The sequence below is a fragment of the Oryctolagus cuniculus genome, chromosome 11 (genome assembly GCF_964237555.1).
Source record: "Oryctolagus cuniculus chromosome 11, mOryCun1.1, whole genome shotgun sequence".
Classification (NCBI taxonomy): domain Eukaryota; kingdom Metazoa; phylum Chordata; class Mammalia; order Lagomorpha; family Leporidae; genus Oryctolagus; species Oryctolagus cuniculus.
In genome coordinates, this window is record NC_091442.1 from 30476807 (window position 1) to 30491705 (window position 14899).

Below are 14899 nucleotides of genomic sequence, written 5' to 3' on the forward strand. Positions count from 1 at the left end.
AAAGGAGGTGAGAGAGATGCTGAGAGGGTTATAAGCTAGAAGTTTCAGGAAATAGGTTTCTAAAGTGGAAGGGGAACCAAATGCCAAATAGACTTTCTGTGCTAGTGTGGGATCTGCTCCCCTAGTGGACTGACAAGCACTGATAGAATGTCATTAAAAGCACTCAAAAGACAAGGCTGGAAGTGGGCATGTAGCCTAGTGGTTTGTTTCCTGGCTCCAGCTTCTGAATCTGCCTTCCAGTTACAGCAGATCCCGGGGAGCAGCAGTGATGGCTCAAGCAGTTGGGCTCTTATCACCACGTGGGAGACTTGGATTCCTTCACAGCATCCAGCTCTGGCTCCAGCTCAGCCCTGGCTCGTGTACGCACTTGAGGAGTGAAATCAACAGATAGGAGCACTTGTACTTTCTGTCTCTCTTCCCCTTCACTCTCATTAAGAAGAGAAATTTGGGGCCAGCGCTGTGGTGTAGCGGGTTAATGCCCTGGCCTGAAGCACTGGCATCCCATATGGGCGCAACAGTTCTAGTCCCAGCTGCTCCTCTTCGAATCTAGCTCTCTGCTATGGCCTGGGAAAGCAGCAGAAGATGGCCTAAGTCCTTGGGCCCCTGGCACCTGTGTGGGAGACCTAGAGGAAGCTCCTGGCTTTGGATCGGTGCAGCTCTGGCTGTTGCAGCCATCTGGGGAGTGAACCATCAGATGGAAGACCTCTCTCTCTGTCTCTCTTCTGTGTAACTCTGACTTTCAAATAAATAAATAAATCTTTAAAAAAAAAAGGAGAGAGAAATTCATGTCATCAAAGTAATATCTCATTCTTTTTTTACAGCCATGATTCAGACTCTGAGAGCAAAGTACGAGTGCCCTCTGAGGCAGTGAACAGAAGAGTCGGGTTGAGAATGGTAGAGACATGCTTGGAGGAGAACATGCATGAGATGTTCCAAGCCACGCTGGTCCCACCATGCACGGGCAGCGGAGTGCAGGCTGGGCTCCTGATTCACGGAGACATTTGTTTGGTTCACTGAGATATAATCTACCAGCTGTTAATTCATCCCCCACAAGTCACATTAGAATGTGCTTCAATTAATAAATGATTCTTGTTAATGCTAGGTACATAAATGAGCTGATAAGGGAAGAAAATACAAGTTGCTGAATTCAGTGTATAAAAACTGTATTGAGCCTTCACAGACCTGTGTGCCTACCTATGCTAGCAGCCCAGTCTTGGGCACAAGCAACAGTACTGTCTGTAAAACTGCATCAGGTGCCAGTGCAGCAACTCCCTAGGCTAATCCTCTGCCTTGCGGCACCAGCACACCGGGTTCTAGTCCCAGTCAGGGCACCGGATTCTGTCCCGGTTGCCCTTCTTCCAGGCCAGCTCTCTGCTGTGGCCAGGGAGTGCAGTGGAGGATGGCCCAAGTGCTTGGGCCCTGCACCCCATGGGAGACCAGGAGAAGCACCTGGCTCCTGCCATCGGATCAGCACGGTGCGCCGGCCACAGCGCACCAGCTGTGGCGGCCATTGGCGGGTGAACCAACGGCAAAGGAAGACCTTTCTCTCTGTCTCTCTCACTGTCCACTCCGCCTGTCAAAACAAACAAACAAACAAAAACAAACAAAAAAAAACCCACCTGCATCAGGAAGACCCAGGGGGCTCCCCAGCATGAGCCCCTCACATCACCCTGGATTGGGAACCGTCTGGGCACTTGTTCTGTCTTCCAGCGCTCTGACCGAGATGCAATGGCCTCCGTGCAGAGTGTCCAGTCCTGGCTTTGTTCACGTGCCCAGACCTAGGCGGGGGGAAAGATGGCATTTCCCCCAGACCACCCAACAGGGAGAGGGTACAGCCAAAGAGGCAACGCTGCCACCAAAAGGAGAAGGTGGGTGCTGGGCAGTTAGGGAAGCAGACACCACATTCTTAGTTCTGGTCCCCAGTGGGGAGTCTCCACTGCATTCCTCTGAGCTGGTGAGGTTTTTAATACTGTGTGATGATTTGTTGAGTTCATGCAAGACCAACAAATCTGTGCTCCAGACACCCTGTAGGGGCACACATACAGGACTGCAAAGGTCCATACTCCAACAGTCACGTGTTCTTGGATGTAAGCAACAGAATCTTTAACAGAAGAAAACTGTACCCAGAAAAAGGAAATGGGTAAACTACAGAAAGATAAAATGGAAATGACCAAACTAGAATATACAAATCTCCTGGGACTAAAACCCAAGGTCAACTGGCAACTCTGGGGCAGAGTCCCAGTTCCTTCTTGGCATTAACTATCGGGTGCTGTCACATACCCGGGTTTAGAGTGAGGTTTTGGAGCTTCTGCGGGAGGCAACCACCAGACCACTAGAGAGATTAGAAGAGGGAAGGAAAGAGATTAAATACAGGATCCTGCACACCAAAATTCTCAAATGCATGCGGAACTGTGTGCTGAGAAAAAGCCACTAAAACCAATCATTACAAGAGCCTGAAAAGGACCTTAAATCCTTAAATAGACTGAGTGTATAAAGGGTAGGCGTAAGCTACACCTCTGTTAAAAAAAAAAAAAAAAAAAAAAAAAAAAAAAAAAAAAAAAAAAAAAAAAAACTGCGGCTTATTTGATTGAAAAATGGAAAGGAATGAAATAAGACCAAATGGACTCAAAGAAGAACCAATTAGAAATCTTGGAAAGAAAAACATGGTTTAATTAATATAAACAGGCTTAAGTTGGATATAGTAAAATAGTAAGCAAGGAAACTGGAAGATGATACTTAGGAAATTACCCTCTACACAACACACACACAAGCACCTTTCCACTTAGACACTGAAGAGGCATCTCAAATATCTGTAGCCACAAAACTCCGTCTTTGAAGCACATCTCTAATAGGAGGTATAGAACAGGTCAACGCAGAGCCACGGTGGTTGAAGTGTGGGCAGGAGGACTCATTCATGTCATTAAATGAGCATGAGGAGTGACCCAGTAATTTTCCTTCTATTCCTGTTTTAAACAATTGCTACAATCTTGTATTTTTTAAAATATACCTTGCCTGAATTAAATAAGGGACATTTTGAAGATGGAAGCTGTTCTATGAATTATCCAAGCTCTCAACAAATAGCTTTACTTTATTATGCTTTAATGAATTGTAGTTCAATCAGACTAGCTAGAAAGTTAAAGATACAAGTAATGCAGGCATGTCTCAGACATTGTGGGTGCTGCTCCACAACTACAGGAATAAATATTGCAACAGTAACCTTGTTTCCCAGTGGATACAAAAGGCTGTTTATCACATACTCTATTAAGTGAGAAATACAGTGTTATGTCTAAAAGCACTCAACATACAGAAAAAACTTTGTTAAAAAAATAATGCTAAGCTTTACCTGAGCCTTCAGCAAGTCCTAATGCTTTTGCTAGAAGAGGGTCTTGCTGGGACGCTGACAGGTTCTGGCTGATCAGTGTGGTGGCCGTGCGGTTGTGGCAGTTACACTTCGCATCTTTAAGACAATGAGTCTTCCTTTCGCAGAAGGTCTCTGCCGTGCAATGCCATGTGATGCTGTTTCACCCACAGAATTTCTTCCAGAAGTGGAGCCAATCCTCCCAAACCCTGCTGCTACTTTATCAACTAAGCTCATCTGACACTCTAAATCCCTTGTTGCCATTTCAACGATGTTTGCAGCATCTTCGTCAGGAGTAATTCTGCAAAATACTTTCTTGGCTTATACACAAGGAGTAACTTTTCTCATCCATTAAAATTTTACCACGAGGGCTGGTGGTGTGGTACAGCAAGTTAGTCGCCACCTGTGACGCCAGCATCCCTCATCAGAGTACAGGTTCAAGTCCCTGCTCTGCTTCTGACAGCAGGAAAGGCAATCTGCCTATCTGCAGCAGAACTCTCAGGTGACTAGGCAGGAATATTTTTTGCTCCGTCTCAACAGTGAGTACCTGAAGTTCAGTAAAGCGCACTGCAACAGCTCTGCTATCATCCAGGCTTTGTTGTTTGTTTCTAGGGCAAAGGCAGATTGGATTGAGTAATTCCTAAGGGCGGGGCCGGCACTGTGGTGAATCGGGTAAGGCTGCCACCTGCAGTGCCGGCATCCCATATGGGATCCAGTTCGAGTCCTGGCTGCTCTGCTTCCAATCTAGCTCTCTGCTATGGCCTGGGAAAGCAGTGGAAGATGGCCCAAGTCCTTGGGCCCCTGCACCCGTGTGGGAGACCCAGAAGCTCCTGGCTCAGATAGGCCCAGCTCTGGCCATTGCAGCCATCTGGGGAGTGAACCAGCGGAACAGAAGACTCTCTCTCTCTGCCTCTAACTCTGCCTTTCAAATAAATAAATAAACCCTTAAAAAAAAATTCCTAAGGGCTTCAGAGTTTTCAGACTGGCAAATGAACACGGCTTCAACTATCATCACCAGCTGCATTAGCCCTTCCTAACAAGGAGTCAGCCAGTCCATGAAGCCAGGCAATGATTTCTCTGTAGCTATGGAAGTCCAGATGGAGTCTTCTTTCAATGTGAGGCTGTCTTGTCTACCTTGAAATCTGTTAGTGTAGTCACTTTCATCAGTTATCTTAGCTCAGTCTTCTATAACGTGCTGCTTCAGCCTGCACTTCTGTTATGGACATGACTTCTTAAATCTTACCAATCTACTTCTGCTAGCTTCAAAAGAAATCTGCATTTTCCATTCTTCTCTCTGCCTTCATACACTTGAAGAGTGTTATTAGATCTTTGCTCTGGTTTGAGTTTTGGCTTAAAGGAATGTTGTAATTGATTTGCTCTTCTATCCAAACAACTAAACCATTCTCTGTATCAGCACTAAGGCTATTTCCCTCTCATACCATTTGTGTGTTGACTGGAAAAGCACTTCTAACTTCCTCCACAACCTGCATCCACAGCCTGGCTGTTTGCTATAGAAGTCCTGGCTTTCAGCCTGTCTCAGTTTTCAGAATGCCTTCCTTACTAAGCTTAATCATTCTATTTTTTTTTTATTTAAAGTGAGCAATGTCTCACTCTTCCTTTGATTTGAACACTTCAGAAGTCACTGTTTCTGCCGATTCCAATATGGCTTTCTCTTATGGACTAGGCAGACTGAGAGAGCCCAGGAAATCAGCGTTCAGTTGGTAGAGCAGTCAGAACACACACATTTATCTCTTGTTGGCCATCTTACATGAGCACGTTTTGGAGCACCACAAAACAATTATAATCGTAACATCAAAAGTCACTGATTATCCCAACAGATATAATGAAAAAGTCTGAAATATTTCAAGGATTATCAAAATGTGAGAGATGTGAGGTGAGCACATGCTATTGGAAAAATAGTACCAATAGATTTCCTCTGTGCAGGGTTGCCACAAGCCTTCAATTGAAAAAAATATAACACCTAAAACACCAATCAGGGGCCGGTGCCGTGAATCAGTAGGTTAATCCTCTGCCTGTGGCGCCAGCATCCCACATCGGCGCCAGTTCTAGTCCTGGCTGCTCCTCTTCCCATCCAGCTCTCCGCTATGGCCTGAGAATGGCCTGGGAAAGCAGTACAAGTTGGCCCAAGTCTTTGGGCCCCTGCACCCACATGGGAGATCAGGAAGAAGCACCTGGTTCCTGGCTCCTGGCTTCGGATCAGCACAGCTCCAGCTGTTGTGGCCATTTGGGGAATGAACCAACAGAAGGAAGACCTCTCTGTCTCTCCCTCTGTCTGTAACTCTCTCAAATAAATAAATCTTTAAAAAAAAAAAAAAAAAAAAAAAAACACCAATCAAGCACAACAAAATAAAGTATGCCTGTGCTTCATATAGTGCTCATCCCTGTTAGTGTAAAGCCACCAGTTCCAGGAAGTATAGATTCTTTTATTCTTAAAAGTTCTTGTCCTTCTATTAAGATTTATTTTTTAATTTTTAAATGAAGCTGCGATTCAGAACCACAGCTTTTTTTTTTTTTTTTTTTTTTTTCCCAAAGACACAGGAGAAGGGGAGAGAGAGAGAGAGAGAGAGAGATCATCCATCAACTGGCTCACTCCCTAAATGGCAACAGCTAGAGCTGTGCCAGGTGGAAGGCAGGAGCCTGGAGCTACTTCTAGTCTCCCATGTGGTACAGGGGCCCAAACACTTAGGCCATCTTTGGCTGCCTTCCAAGCACGTTAGCAGGGAGCTGGACTGGAAGTGGAGCAGCCAGGTCTCAAACTGGGGCCCATATGGGATGCCAGCATCACAGGTAGCAGCTTAACCGACTATGGCACAGCACTAGACCCTAAAATTGTATTTCTCTGAGGCCAGCATTATTATTCCATTGGACCAGAATTGTATTTTGTGTTGAGATGAACTCAAGAAGAAAAAGAACAAAATAAATCCAAATTAAGCAGAATTCTGAAAACTTAATGGTAATGAATAATAGTAAAAACACTGTTCAATAATGCTAAAGCCTAGTTTAATAAAGAGATATATGAGGGTACTTCAAAAAGCTCATGGCAAATGGAATTAGAAGTTAGTTTAGGGGCCAGAGCCATGGCTCAATAGGCTAATCCTCCACCTGGGCGCCGGCACCCCGGGTTCTAGTCCCGGTTGGGGAGCTGGATTCTGTCCTGGTTGCTCCTCTTCCAGTCCAGCTCTCTGCTGTGGAAGGCAGTGGAGGATGGCCCTCTGCACCCACATGGGAGACCAGGAAGAAGCACCTGGCTCCTGGCTTTGGATCAGGGTGGTGCGCCGGCCATGGTGGCCACTGGGTGAACCAATGGAAAAGGAAGACCTTTCTCTGTTTCTCTCTCTTTGTCCACTGTCAAAAATAAATAATTCAAAAAAAAAAAAAAAAAAGTAGTAGTAAGTTTAGAGGTAAATGAATGGCTTAGTGGTTATTACCGATGTTGGGTAAAATGTACACATCCCACTTCAGAGTACCTGGTTTTAATACCATCTCTGGCTCCTGACTCCACCTTCCTGCTAATGCAGACCCTGGGAGGCAGCAGGTGCTGGCTCAAGTACTTGGGCTCCTGCCATCCCTGTGGAGGACCTGGATTGGCCTGCCAGCTCCCGACTTTAGCCTGCCAATTTTGGCTATTTTGGACATTTGGAGAGTAAACCAGTGAATGGGAACTGTTTCTTTGTCTCTCTGTCCCTCAAATAAATAAATAAATAAATATAAAATATAAAGAGAGAGAGTGTGTGCTAAGTTTTTTTGGTGCCAAAAATATGGGACCTTCAATAAGTTAATGAAAAAACTATGCACTGGATTTGTTTTTCTGAACCAAAATAAACTTAACTTTTAATTCCATCTTTCCATATATCTTTCAAAGTAACTTATTTATTTTTATGTATATATATCATTATTAAACAACACACAGCTTTATATTCAATACATTCAAATTTAGAAAAACTGCGTGATTTTCCATGAAAATTATAAACTTGCTAAAAAAAAAAGTAGAGAATATATACAGAAAAGTAACTGAAGAAACTGTAATGGAAAAAAAAAAAAAAAAAAAAGCCACCACCAAACTTGAAAGCTACTCAATTTACAAGGCTATCTCAAACAGTCTCCAAAACCAGCTGAAGAAAAGTCCAAGTCAATCTCATTTGCTAAGTGCGGACAATAAATCCTAAACAAGTTTGCAAATTAGTGTTGAATCAACATTCATGAACAGAGATTTTACATCAGTTATTGAAGAGTAGTTCAGCATTAAAAAAAAAGTATTAGCTTCGTTCACTCCACTTAATTACAGATGAACAAAAAGTATCCCTTTGGTGATTTATTAGCAAACTAAGAATTTTCTTAACTTGATCAATGTGATCTACTACAAAACCTCAGCAGCCAACATTCTTATGTTCCCATGACAATCAGGAAAGAAAGATGCCTATAATTACTACTTGTCAATGAAATGAAACAAGATAGTCACTTAAAATTAGAAAAATGCATTTACTGATACTATAATTATCTATACAACCCCAGAGGCTTAAATAATAAATGTTTTAATTGAATTCAGCAAGGTACCTAGAGATAATATCAATAAACAAAAATTAACTGCTTATTATTAAAGCAGAAAAGTACTCGAGAAAGTGAACTAGGAATTTCATAAAAGTCTATTCATTTCCATTTAGAAAATGAAAACTCAGTTTATGAAAACAGGTAAAGCTGCCGTCTGCAGTGCCAGCATCCCATATGGGTGCCGGTTCGAGTCCCAGCTGCTCCACTTCCACTCCAGCTCTCTGCTATGGCCTGGGAAAGCAGATGGCCCAGGTCCTTGGACCCCTGCACCTGCGTGAGAAACTGGGAAGAAGCTCCTAGCTTCGGGTTGGCACAGCTCTGGCGGTTGCAGCCGTCTGGGGAGTGAACCAGTAGATGGAAGATCTCTCTCTCTCTCTCTGCCTCTGCCACTCTAACTATGCCTTTCAAATAAACAAACAAATGTTTAAAAAAAAGTCAAGTCGTCCCCGTCATGTTTTTAATATAGCAATCAGTCTGACACTGAGTAAAATCCCACAAAGACTTTCCTGACAGTTGATAAGGTCATTTTCTACTTGTTGAACAATGTGGAAGAATTTTTAAAAAGCAAAAGAATAAGTTGGGCAATGGCCCTATCCTGTATCATATTATAAAGTTATACGAATCCATGGATTCAGCAAGAGAAAAGTTATGCAAGAGTCCTGGGTGCCACTTACTGAGGCAGAGAAAACTTTAGGGATGGGAGGAGGTTTGGGGGAAGGAGGGAAGAGCGTGGGCGAGGTGCAGTAATGTGGGATGCCTGCTCGCCCTCTATATGCACAGTCCAATCTGGACCTTCTGCAGTTCAGTTTTGCACATTTCAGTTCAGCCATCCGACCTACATTTCAATTTCTTGTGTAAGGAAACAAGTGGAGGTATGCGTGGCGGATTAACCACAGCATTCCTCATTACTGTACTACTAGTAGTTTCCTCTATTTTAGAACACTGCATACCTGCCTTTAAACAGGCAGTGACCCAAACTGGTTCCACAGCCATCCTGCCTCACCCCTACTCCGTGAAGGCCCGAGAGCCCCACAGGGTTCTTGACCGTTGATCATGCCGCAATCTCTCCCGACCTCCAGAACACATGGCACACACTTAACCATGTACTCTTGCACCTTAAACACCTCAGATCAAGTTCTCAAATTACAGAAGCCCACTAGGGTTACATTTGAATCAGTTTCTAATCATGAATGCCAATATAAAGCAGCATTTCAACAAAATGCATTATTTCTAATATGAATACTTTGCTTTCAACTCCAAAAGTACATAATCCAAGACTAAAATGCAAAGGAGTAAGTCAATGTATCCAAATCTAAGTTAGCAGGACTCCATTATCAACCTAGAGTTCCAAACCAGCGCTAAGGTGAGAGATAAAACTCAGTAATCACGGCCATGAAGATAAAGAGCTAAGGCAGAAGGGGCGACAATCGTGCACCTGGACTGACAGGACTGCAGCACCTTACTGCCAGCCCTCCCGCCACCCACTTTAGGTAAATTGCTCCAGGGAAGGGCAATCGGGTCTGGGAGGAGAAATTACCTTTTTGCTCAAATCACTGGAATAACCATCACTATTATATTTCTCCTCATTCAGCTTGGAGTAGAAAATTGGTTTACAGTAACCCATCAAATATATGATTCCAAGCAACTGGGGTGGAGTGAGAATTCCAGGTGTGAACATGCAAACTCACACACACACATGCACATGTGAGCACACTCCAGATAAATGGCCAAGCATGCCATACAGAACTGTATGTTAATCATGAAACAGTCTGAGTGAGGAAACTAGGATTGTTGCCACTGCCATTTATTTAGCTGGTTCATAACGAAGGAGAGAACACTAGAGTGGTGCTAAAAACACAAAGAAGTCCTTGCCCTTAAGGGGCTTACAATCTTATTAGGGAAATATAACAGATACATAAGAAATTGACTCTAAGAACGCTTAGGCTAACAAATGCCACAAGACTTCAGAAGGCCGCGTAGCTTAGGAACATAAAGATCAGGAGTTGGGAAACCCAGATTCTAACACCAACCTGACAGATCAGTGAACCCTTGGGTTTATTAGCCTAGCTGCAAACTGCAGTAGAGAGACTTCGAGGCTATATGCATTGTTTCTGTCATGATTGAGATCCAAAGCGGAGGCAAGTTTTAAAGAGGTGGCACCTGAGTGAGACATGGAAGGCAGGCAGAGAAGGCATTTCAGACAAGGAGAGTGGTGCTGAGGCAGGCAAAAGCATGGGGCCCCCAGGGGAGAAGAGTTGAGTGCTACAGGGAATAATGGAATGAGGTAAGTGGGTGGCAGGACGCCAGCTGTGGTTACCCTCAGGCACCGCTCACCCAGGAGGGAGCTGTGTGCCTCCCATCCATGTCCAGTCAGTTACAGTACATCATTCCAGAGAGGAGAAAATACAGAGGACAGTGGCAGCATGCTATCAAACACTTCACTCGATTTCTAGAAAGCAAAAAATAATTTAATATTACACTTCTACATCACAAAATTGACATTAATATATTGTCCCCATTGTCAAAATGTAAACTAATTCAAAGTTAACATTTTTAGTAAACAAAACTAAATCTCTCAATCCAAAAGGACATATGATACAAATTATATTATCCCCCTAATTCCAACATTGGTTTTCTACTGTGTTCCACATACTGTGGAAATAAAAATGGCTAAGGACAAGGGCCCTGCCCTTGCAAAGCACAAGCCTGGTAGGAGAGGCCCTCAACTGTGCTCACCTGGAATGGACCAAGAGGCATGGTGTGATGAAGGTGTGAGCAGGGCGGAGGTGTGAGCACAATGAGGCATAAGCAGGATGCTTGAAGACAGTTTCTTGTCTTCTGAAGGACTTTCAGTCTGGGCTCAGAGGAGAGAGGCGGATGGCTCCAGGAGAAATGTGTGTGGCATGGAGAAAGTGACTATGGGGAAGAGACAGCTCCTAGGCATCGGACACATGGGCCCATGTAGGGAGTAGCACAGTAGCCTCTCACAGCTAGAGTGGCTGGAGAAGAGGTTAAAGGGCAACAGCTAGGAACATGAGACCTGCATGTATTAAAATGGGGAGCCTCTGCTTGTGACGTTTTAGTCATTGCCTAGCACTGGCTTCTAAGGTTTGGAAGAGGCAGATTTGAGAAGGAGTGGGAAGGTTCTATCTGTATCGTAAGCAGTTGCAATGTGCTCTCCTCAGCAAATCAAACTTCTCAGAGGCATAGCCCCTACCAGCTCCTTTCCTCACTCTCCTCTGTCCCTACCCTGGCTTATGAACAGTTTCCCCACTGCCCTAGAGTCTTCTTCAGAGATCTGGAACTGGAAAGGCACAGGGGAGGAGCAAAGAAATGGGACTAAAACTGCACACATATGGCTAACCAAGTTACCAGAAGATATTGGTAACTGTATTGTACAAAAGTCTGCAGATGAAAAAACATTCTTTCCCAGGAGTTTTCTAAAAATTCCCAATTCCTAAACTATTTTCAAATATCAGTGTTACAAATACAATACCATAGGATTTCAGATCTCATCTTCACATAATTAAAATCTCACCAAAATTGCATTGCTTAGCTTTAAAAAAATCAAAAGATATATGTAAGTTCAAGTCTTAGGTTCTCAGCTACTGCCATACATGAATGTCCATACATCAATAAACGGCCTGGGGAAGAAAGTACAGTGAAAGATGGAGGCAAAGAAGCTTTAGGATAGACACTAAGTTCCAATTGCTCAGAATAATATAAAACCGTTCTACAAAAAAAGTAACACCTTCTTGAAATTTCATTTTATAATGGAGAAAATAAATCTGTCATTTTATTTAACATTCATTTTTAAGTTACAGTTATGCCAACATAATCTACTCCTAATGAAATAAATCTTAGTATAATCCTAAAAACATGCATAAACGCTTGGTAAGATTTTCTATATTTCTAAATAAATTACATGCATGATATGCATTTCCAATAAAGAATACCAATATAAGATTCAGGACATTTATTTTTCTGCACGAAGATTTAACTACTGTATCACACACACACACACACACACGCACACATACCCAACAAACCCACAAAGCAATGGTGTGTAATAGGTAGTGAGATACCCTTAAAATAAGCATGTTTAATATGCCCACAAACAGGCTTTTTTTTTTTTAGGCAACAAAATATTTTCAGTCCTTGACATCTTCTCACACTCACCTAGCACCACAGATGCAAGGACTTATATCAGTAAACGCGTACAATCCCATGCTTGAAACCTAAAGCATGCACTGAACTGAATATATACATTGTGATCTACTCTACTAGGTATGCACTACATACTTCTAATATTTTATACATTAAATTACCCTGCAGCATTTTGAAATTTTAACATTTATGCAAAACAACTTCTGAAAGACTTAGGAAACAAATTCCAAGGTTCACCTCCAGGCTGGTTTGGTTAAGTGAAAAAATGGCAGCAGCCTCAAGGTTCATCCTGAATGAAAATGATATATGTGCATGTCAACCCATGTAAAAAACGCCTATATACACAGATGGCACAAAGAATTGTGCAGTTGGAATCACCAGTGCAAATGCATGCATTTGAGGTACTTATTCTTTTCCATGGTCAGGTATAATTATGCATAGTCATTTCCTCAAGTGCTAAAGATTTCAGACCTGATCAAATAAGTCGTTAAGAAGTGTAAATATGAGATATTTATATAGCTAATTTTGAAGTGCTATGCTGTTAAGGACATTTATTTAACATTATAGGTTTATATATTTAGTTCAAAATATTTACCAACCAATAAATGTTCTTACTGTAAAGAGAATGACTGGCAATTATACCTGGCCAAGTGATTAAATAGCATACTTGAAATTCTTGCAAGAACTGTAGTGAAAGAGTAAAATACTTCATTATTGCTTCATTGGACTAAGAAACCCAAAAGGCATAGATAAACGATGCTCAGTGATGAAAAGTGAATACCCAAATGGTCTCCAGACAGCAACTACGCGTTCTCCATGTTGTCAATGCCATTGGCATCCACGTGGATATCAGGCTCCCCGCACAAAGACGAGGGGACAAAGCGGCTCACAGTAGGGCACAAACAGCTCTTCAGCTCTGGCAGTTCTTGCTTCAGGCGTTCCAACTGCTCCACTTGGAATATATTTGGCTGTTCAGGCATCCAATCATATATCCTATGATGAAACAAACGCAAATCACATAAAAAAAAGCAATTTCATGCTTCAGACCTACCTACCTGATTTACCCTTCATGACAATTTGTTTTCAAAATGCCTAGAATATCCATATTGCAGAGTTTTTGTTTGAAAGATGAAAGCTTCAGTTCTAAAGACTTCTCTTTTCAGGGTGGGCATGTAGCATAGCAGGTTTAAGATACTTCTCGGGACCCCCAAATTCCACACTGGAGTGCTGATTCCAGTGTTGGCTACTCCGCTTTTGTTTTTTGTTTTGTTTTGTTTTGTTTTGTTTTGTTTTTTCGACAGGCAGAGTTAGACAGTGAGAGAGAGAGACAAAGGTCTTCCTTCCGTTGGTTCACCCCCCAAATAGAAGCTACGGCCGGCGCACCGTCCTGATCCAAAGCCAGGAGCCAGGTTCTTCTTCCTGGTCTCCCATGCGGGTGCAGGGGCCCAAGCACTTGGGCCATCCTCCACTGCCTTCTCAGGCCACAGCAGAGAGCGGGACTGGAAGAGGAGCAACCGGGACTAGAACCCGGGATACCGGCACTGCAGGCAGAGGATTAGCCAAGTGAGCCGTGGCATCGGCCGGTTACTGTGCTTCTAATCCAGCCTCCTACTAATGCCCTTGGGGAGGTAGTGGATGATGGCCCAAGTTCTTGAGTCTCTGTCACCCTTATGGAGACCAAGATGGAATTCTAGGCTCTTAGCTTTGGCCTGGCCCAGCTTCAGCAATTGAGGTCACTGGAAGAGTGAACCATTGGATGGAAGATCTTTTACCTTTCAAAAGAACAAATAAATAAATCTTTTTTTAAAATTATTTATTTGAAAGAGTTACAAAGATAGAGAATCTTCCATCTAATGGTTCACTCCCCATATGGCCACATCAGCTGGGACTAGGCCAGGCTGAAGCCAGGAACCAGGCGCTTCCTACAGATCCCCCATGTGGCTGGTCTGCTAATTTCCCAGACCAATCCATGGCAGGGAGCTGGATGGGAAGTAGAGCAGCAGGGACACAAACCGGCACCCATTTGGGATGTCAGCATTTAAGGCGGCACCTTTACCCACTTTGCCACAATGCTAGCCCCATAAATCAATCTTTTAAAAAATCTTTTGCCCAGTCTAATGATGCATGGTTCTTCTGTATCCCTGATGCAAAAACTGATTAAAGCAAATCGGAAAATGAAATCTATAGCTTGCCAGAGATTCCTAAAGTACTTGCCTTCCACATTAATCAATCAGCAATGTCTTAGTTCACAAGGGGAAAGATACTGACAAGTTTCTGAGTTCAAATTCACTAAAGAACAAGATGAGGACTGCTCACCAGTATGAAAATCAGCGTAAGCTTTGTAGTACAGGAAGATAAACTCAGGGTCGAGAGCCCAGAATGAGCACTGGCACTGCCTACCGGCAGAGAAGGGCTTCTCACACTGCAATGTGAATTCTAGGCAACTACACAACCTTTCACAAGAGAACCTAGTGATATCACACTAAGGAATAAGTTTTGGAACAAGATTCAAATATATATTGGTTCTATTAAAACAAAGGCTTTCTGTAAAATAAAAAGTGGCTTCTGGATCAAAGCCATTAGAACAGAGCATCTTAACTTCATTCTTTCCCCTATATCCTCTTAAAAATAAAAGGGGGATTGGCCTTATGACATAGTGGGTTATGCCACTGCCTGCAATGCTGCTATGCCATATGGGTGCCAGTTTGAGTCCTAGATGTTTCACTTCTGATCCAGCTCCCTGCTGATGCTCCTGAGAGAGCAGAGGAAGATGGCTCAAGTGCTTGGGCCCCTGCCCCCATGTGG

The 14899-nt window shown here is 43.1% G+C and overlaps 1 protein-coding gene and 1 long non-coding RNA gene across 5 annotated transcripts in view; one reads left to right on the top strand and one right to left on the bottom strand.

The window, feature by feature from the left end:
- LOC103348227 (uncharacterized) overlaps positions 1-5705 on the top strand; it is a 30983-nt gene extending 25278 nt beyond the window's left edge. For both annotated transcript variants that reach the window (XR_011379983.1, XR_011379984.1), the window contains one exon: positions 822-5705. This is a non-coding gene — a long non-coding RNA (uncharacterized lncRNA). The remainder of the gene's footprint in view (positions 1-821) is intronic.
- A 4010-nt stretch (positions 5706-9715) lies between these two features.
- Positions 9716-14899, bottom strand: part of GPCPD1 (glycerophosphocholine phosphodiesterase 1) — a 60924-nt gene continuing 55740 nt past the window's right edge. For all 3 annotated transcript variants that reach the window (XM_002710841.5, XM_051846186.2, XM_017341764.3), the window contains one exon: positions 9716-13087. In XM_002710841.5, coding sequence (XP_002710887.1) covers positions 12898-13087 — 190 coding nt within the window. In that variant the 3' untranslated portion in view covers positions 9716-12897. The remainder of the gene's footprint in view (positions 13088-14899) is intronic.